We start from the raw sequence: 6,365 nt of genomic DNA, 5'->3' as shown, positions 1-6,365 counted from the left end.
GAGGAAGATGAATTGTTGATTTCATTATCACAACTGTACTGAAATTAGCCGAGGAGCCACACTGCAGCACCCAGTCTACACATCTATAAGGCCACATGATCACAGACAGGAAGGCTGCCTGTCTTAACACTTGATTATAACTCTAATATGAGGTGATGACCTGCAAAGAACTGTATGACAAACTGCACCTTCATCGCCGTGAATTTTTTGGATATATCATATTGGTGTTTTATTACATTTTTATTGTGTGTGTGTGTGTGTGTGTGTGTGTGTGTGTGTGTGTGTGTGTGTGTGTGTGTGTGTGTAAGGTGGAATCCACACACACTCAGGTGGAGCATTGAAGAGGTGCTGCAGCTCCAGCAGAGCCCACAGGCCTGAATACATCAGCCTTTCATCCACACGCACAATATGCTTCTTAACATCACAATACTACCAACACACTGCTGCTTATCCAGAGCCCTTCAGAGCTGCTTTAATGCACTCTGATTCTCTGTTTAAGGTGGATGTGCGCATGTGTGTGTGTGTCTCAGGGGACTTCTAAGGCGTGCGTGTGTATGTGTGTGTTTGTGCGTATAAAACCGGTTGGACGAAGTACTGGATCACCTGTATGAAGACACAGTCAGCAGCAGAGAAGAACAAGTTTCACCAAAGTGAAAGAGATCAAGCTGGAGGAGAGAGAGAGAGAGAGAGAGAGACGCACACACGCGCAGGGGGCCAAGTCCGAGTCTCTCTGTCAGCGGTCCACAACACTTTCTCTTCTCTGTGATTTTTAACTCGACTTGCCTCTCAGACCTTTCTCTCACCGTCTCTCTCTCTCTCACACGCACACGCACGCACACGCACACACACGTCCACGCAGGTTGTCGCTGTGCTGTGGTTAGTGTTGGTGTCCCGGGACGGACGCGCACATCTGTGATAACACACATACACACTCAGCCTTGGGAGGGCGTGTGTGTGTGTGTGTCACCGTCAGAATGCCTGTGCGACAGAAAGGTAAGCGAAATGTTTTTGTTTAATAACTTTGTGTTTGGTCGTATATGTGTTTGGTAGCGAGGCAATGTTCAGTTTGTTGAAAGTTGCACTGACTCGTTGAGGTGTTTAGGAACATAGGATATAAACAAGCTTTCTGTCGCTCGTACCAAAGCTCCATTGTAAACTCATTAATTTAAAGTCACATCGCTAAATAACACACAAACACACGATATTTGACACTATTTCAACGCTTTGGGGAATTATCCACCTCTTGTGTGTAATTCGGCTTGTATGGCAACAATTTAAGCAACATTTTATTGAAGACGAAACCAACTTATGTCTCGTTTACGCTGCGTTCATGTCGGTCAGATACCGATATTTTTACGTTAAATTGCTTTTTGACATAAACACCTAACTTAAGGTGACATTACAAATGTGACGAGTTATTCTGTCCATCTGGTAAATTTGGCGGCATGTTATCATCAGTTACAGCTGTATTTCTACATAAATCACCTGCATCTGGTAATTACGCTGCCTAATGTGTCCGTGAAGAGACACACGGCTGAATGAGATTGACTTGATTATCACTGTATGTGTCAAAGCGCTTTGAGTGATTAATGCAATGAAATATTACACATTTGTAGTTAATAATCAAACAAACGGCAGATATGGAGTGTTATAATATGATTGTGACCTTTGTCGCTGCCAGTGTGGCGTTTATCGACACAATTAGTCGCTTTGACGCGGATCTGTGAGTGTTTCCGGTTTAATCAGCTGTTCAGAGCCCTGGAATGTGTTTGCAACTGTGTTTGTTTTACCCCATAAATTCTTGTGTGTTAAGTGTTAAGTTTCATTTATTCACTGTCAAAGTTGTAGTTTCAGAGCATTAGAATTTACTGTCAATATTTCAATGGAAATGAAACAGCCTTGTTCATATTCAGTCATAGTAACTCTGCAGAGAATCACACAGATCCTCTTCTGCTATTTTCCTGAAGAGCTCACAGTAAACTTTATTAGGCTAATGATAGTAGTATTAATGATTAATAAAAGTAATAATAATAAGAGGCTTGAGTATCATCTTCCAACTATTTTTGCTTTATTTTATTTTTACTTTTTCTTATTCAAGTAGCTTTTTATTTCATTTCAGTGAGATTTTTCCAACCCAGCCTGCTTGAAGAAACTGTTCAAATAAATTCTTACTGTACCTATGAGCTTTTTTTGCATCTTGTATAAACTCTTCCTCTCTTAATTTGTTTACGTTGTGCTCAGACGCTCAGCGAGCCCTGGAGCTGCTGCAGCAGTATCGGGTCAAGCTAGACCAGAGGCAGCACCAGAACCAGAACCCGACCAAACAGGGATCTGAAGACAACGACCACCAGCTGAGTCAGTCCCTGGACAGAGTCATCGATGTGTTCCAGAGCCAGCTGTTCAACGCTCTGCTCGGTAAAAACACGCTCATAACCATTGTTTTTTAGTAGTAGTAGTAGTTTAACCAATTCAAGTTTAAGTAGTTCTTTTTAGGTTTTGGCCTTTAAATTTGCTAAATTTAGCTGAAATAATCTGTTTTGTCTTCAGGAAGATCTAAGGAAGATTGTGGAGCAGTTTTACTCTCTCGTAGCTCACGTCATTACAAAGAAATAGGGACTTTTGGTCTTTAAAGGGAGAGCAGCAGTGTGTCAGTGTGTCTGTGTTTGTGTGTGTGTTCAGTTCTGCAGCATGAAGGATATCGGACAGGGACAAGGTTTTTTTTGCCCGAATATACATGAGGATGTAGGTCACAGAACAGAAGGTCAAGTCACTGGCACAAGAGGGACAGTGAGACCTCTGGTTTTCTGATGTCTAGCACGAGATGTGTGAGTTGGGCAATCACCTGTCTGTTCACCACAATCTGAAGATCAGTCATCAAGTGGATCAGTGACAGAGACACGCAGGGCTTTTGTGAGAAGGCACACATTTAGGAAAGTGTACATTCCTGTGTAGAGTTACCAGTTTGTCTGTGTCTAAGTTCAGCAACTGTTGCTTAATAGATGACGCAGTCAGCAGTGTGTGTGTGTGTGTGTGTGTGTGTGTGTGTGTGTGTGTGTGTGTGTGTGCTTGTGTGTGTGTCTGTGCATAGTTAGTTTCCTGGTTCCACCTGTTTCTGGTCACACCCACACCTGCAGTTCTTTCAGCTCCTCTGGTGTTTTGTGTGTGTGTGTGTGTGCTTGTGTGTACTTGTGTGTGCTGCTCTCTGTTCAGCATTAAGCCCACTTCCTCTGTTTGTGCTCGTCTTTGACCTTTGACTCGCTTCAGTCACACATTTTAAGTTGCATCTTTTATTAATTTTACCTTCGTTTCTGTCAGATATGTTATTGGGTTTTTTGGGTTTTTGTTGCTTAGTGTTTTTTCCGACCTCACATACTCAGTGGTGTGTTACTCTATATGAACACTTGTGTGTTCCTGCAGCATGTTTCTGCACGTGTAAATGGCGTGTTCATACCAGGACAAAACCACTGCCTTTTCTTCTCACGTATAATTGTTTTAGTCTTCCTCCTCTTTCTTCTCTCCCTCTGTGCCCGTGGAGCCTCTTTGAGCCTCTCTAAACCTCTCTGAGCTGCTTGTCTGTCTGAGGGAACCTGCCGTCTTTATGATGAAGCATAGAATTGCCTGTCAGCTCTGAAGGCAGAGAAGAAGAAGCCAAACCTCTGATCTAAAAGTTTCAGCCTAATACTTTCTGTCAGTGCGCAAACTTCTAAAGTAGTGATTAATTCTTCTCTTTCACTGTAGAACTTTTAAGATATTATAGTATATCTGAGGAACTGTTTACCTTAAATACAGGCGCAGTAACTTTCTGCTGCCACTAGAGGCCAGCAGCACATCACATTAAATTGGATTTTAATGATTACAATAGACTAGAATATGATCACACTTATTTATTTCACCATGGTCAGGTGGTGGGCAGCCAAACACGGGGATAAGTTCTGTTAGTATGTACAGTTATGACTGTTTACAAGCAGCAGGAACACGCTTTTGTACAGGATTACTTGATTTGTGTGCTCGTTAATATAAAATATGATGTTTAAAATGAGTTGAGTGTTCTAAGGTAGTATTTATAAGCTGATCGCTGAAATGAAAAAGTTAGTCATTCTGTCTCATGTATATATGTATTCAATTATCATTCCTTTATCGATTCAGGATTTTATTAATCAATCCCATAATTTATTCGTCACCAGCGTAATCTCTCTTCTTTTTCTTCCAGATATCCAGGAGTACTATGAGTTGACTCTGCTTGCAGACAGCAAACGCTCTGTGGATCAGACAGAAGGCCCATGGGAGCTGTCTGCCCCCCGTAGCCCTCAAGCCTCAGGAGGTCAATCCCAGTCTCATCCACTGACCACAAGACCCAAATCAGTCAAGGCACCAGCTCCTCCCGTTCCCTCCGCATCAAAGTCTCCTGGATCAGCGTTGCAGTCCGATGCGTCTCCATCACAGGCGGGCAAACACAAGTATCGCGCCCCTCTTCCTCCCGTCCAAACTGGAGCCTCCACAGGTTTGGCAGCAGAGACGTCCAAGCTCTCCTCTCCAACTGCTCCCACACCCACCAGAGTCCCTGCAAATTATGTTGAAATCCCTGCAGGGCCCAAAACGTCTCTGAACGGAACAAAGCCACACCTTGTCTCCACCGCCTCTGAAGTCTCACCAGGAACTAATCCACAAAGCGGCTCGGCCTCTCTCGCCGTCTCAGCCCTGGTGTCCAACACCATCCCAGGCATCGCCACTCCAACATCTCCAGGCAAACTCACCTCCACCAGCACCACTCCTAGCACCAGCCCAGGGTCTAACAGAGCCACAGATGCCACCATCACCGTGGCAACTCTAGCCTCCAGCAAGGATGCAGGAAGAGGCAAAGTCAGCTCCAGCACAAGCCCATCGAGCCCCAACCAGGGGAAATTCTCATTTGGCAGCCCCACAATAGCCGGGGGGCCTCCCCCGAAAGGGCCCCGTCTGAGGTACAGTGTGTCCTCTTTAGCTTATTGTAGAATCTTTGCTGTGAAACGATCTGTTTGTTGTCAGATGACCTCTAAACACCTTCTCCCTTTTGACCCTAGTCCAACTAGTCCAGGACCTGTTAACAGTCCAGCGAGCCCGAGGACGCCGACCAGCCCGCCCACACCCAACAAGGTAAGGCGCGGGTTTGAGTCGGACCGAGATGGATCTGTGTACTGAGAAGGTGCTGGTTTGCATGGACAGAATATTCATGGCTGTTTGAGAGAATCAGCTTGGATCGGAACAGATTTATGGTTCAGAATGAGCTGAATGTGGGTTCATGCAGCTCGTTTCGTCCTGATGATTTTGCTTTGATTTATTGCGGATATTTGGTTGATTTCAGTTTACCTTGATGTTGTTTGCTATTCAGCTTCGGCTGCATTGACTGTAAATGGCTCTGTGTTCTTTTACTGGCTCGCCGCTGTGGAGCTGTTGTGGGAAAAACACATTTCACACGTGGCAGATCGAGCTGCTGAAGGCGAGTAGTCATGTTCACTCATGCATGAAAGAGCGTCGCCGTCCTCACAGCCCGCCGCTTCTTGGAGTGCCGAATGACTGGAGGGCCGGGGGTGGAGGGCGGAGCGGCACGAAAGTAGAGCAGGACGGGAGCAGCAACAATTTGAAAACTGTGTGTGTTGGTGTGTGTGTGGGGTGTCTGTGTGTGAGTTTCGGGTTTGAGACAAGTATTTGAAACAAGCTCCCTAAATGAATTGGGGCAATGTTGCGATGAGGGGAGTTTGGCAGCAGCCACAGTCAAAGTTTAAGTAGAGCACCCGTCGTGATTCCCACTGTTACCTTTCACTCCCACATGAAGCCCAAACCAGATGACCTGATAAAGCAGCAGAGCGGGGCGTGCGTGCGTGCGTGTGTGAGCCCTGCTTGTGTACATACAGAGCAGCGCGTGGATTTAAACCACGGCGCTCTTTAAAGTGAAGGAATATGTGTCGAGCAGCTGCCACCGAAATGAAGACAACAGCTGGAGAACAACAGGGTGGTTGGAGGCTCACTGGCACAGCTGCCACGTTTCCGAGTCGGTGTCTACATTAGCAGAGCCGTCCCCCTCGAACGGGGGCAGGTGGAGAGGACACGAGGAAGGGACAAAAGAAGGAGAGGGAGAGATGGCAGGATGAAAGAAGAGGAGGAGGAGGAGACAGTGACGGAGAGTAGAAGGAGAGTAGAAGGATGACACCATCGGCAACAAGCGGGTGAGCAGCCGAGTGGGGGGGTGAAGCTCTCCCAGCCGGGGAAAGTTTTCCTGTCGGACTGGCGAGGATGGACTGCATCTGTATCCTCACGACCAAGGTGAGAGGGGGGAGGGAGAGAGAGTTAGAGAGAGAGAGAGAGAGAGAGATGTTTAAAGGTGGAGT

General features: G+C 45.9%; 1 protein-coding gene across 2 annotated transcripts in view; it reads left to right on the top strand.

Moving 5' to 3' along the window:
- Positions 1-652: 652 nt before the first annotated feature.
- Positions 653-6,365, top strand: part of LOC143003676 (disks large homolog 4-like) — a 63,707-nt gene continuing 57,994 nt past the window's right edge. For both annotated transcript variants that reach the window (XM_076154451.1, XM_076154450.1), the window contains exons 1-4: positions 653-993; positions 2,242-2,415; positions 4,211-4,961; positions 5,061-5,133. In XM_076154451.1, the coding sequence (XP_076010566.1) occupies positions 975-993; positions 2,242-2,415; positions 4,211-4,961; positions 5,061-5,133 (1,017 nt within the window). In that variant the 5' untranslated portion in view covers positions 653-974. The remainder of the gene's footprint in view (positions 994-2,241; positions 2,416-4,210; positions 4,962-5,060; positions 5,134-6,365) is intronic.

The sequence above is a fragment of the Genypterus blacodes genome, unplaced genomic scaffold, assembly GCF_046128005.1.
Source record: "Genypterus blacodes isolate CSIRO-AG114 ecotype Tasmania unplaced genomic scaffold, CSIRO-AGI_Gbla_v1 ptg000062l_1, whole genome shotgun sequence".
Classification (NCBI taxonomy): Eukaryota; Metazoa; Chordata; class Actinopteri; order Ophidiiformes; family Ophidiidae; genus Genypterus; species Genypterus blacodes.
This window is presented reverse-complemented; position numbering and strand designations above follow the sequence as displayed.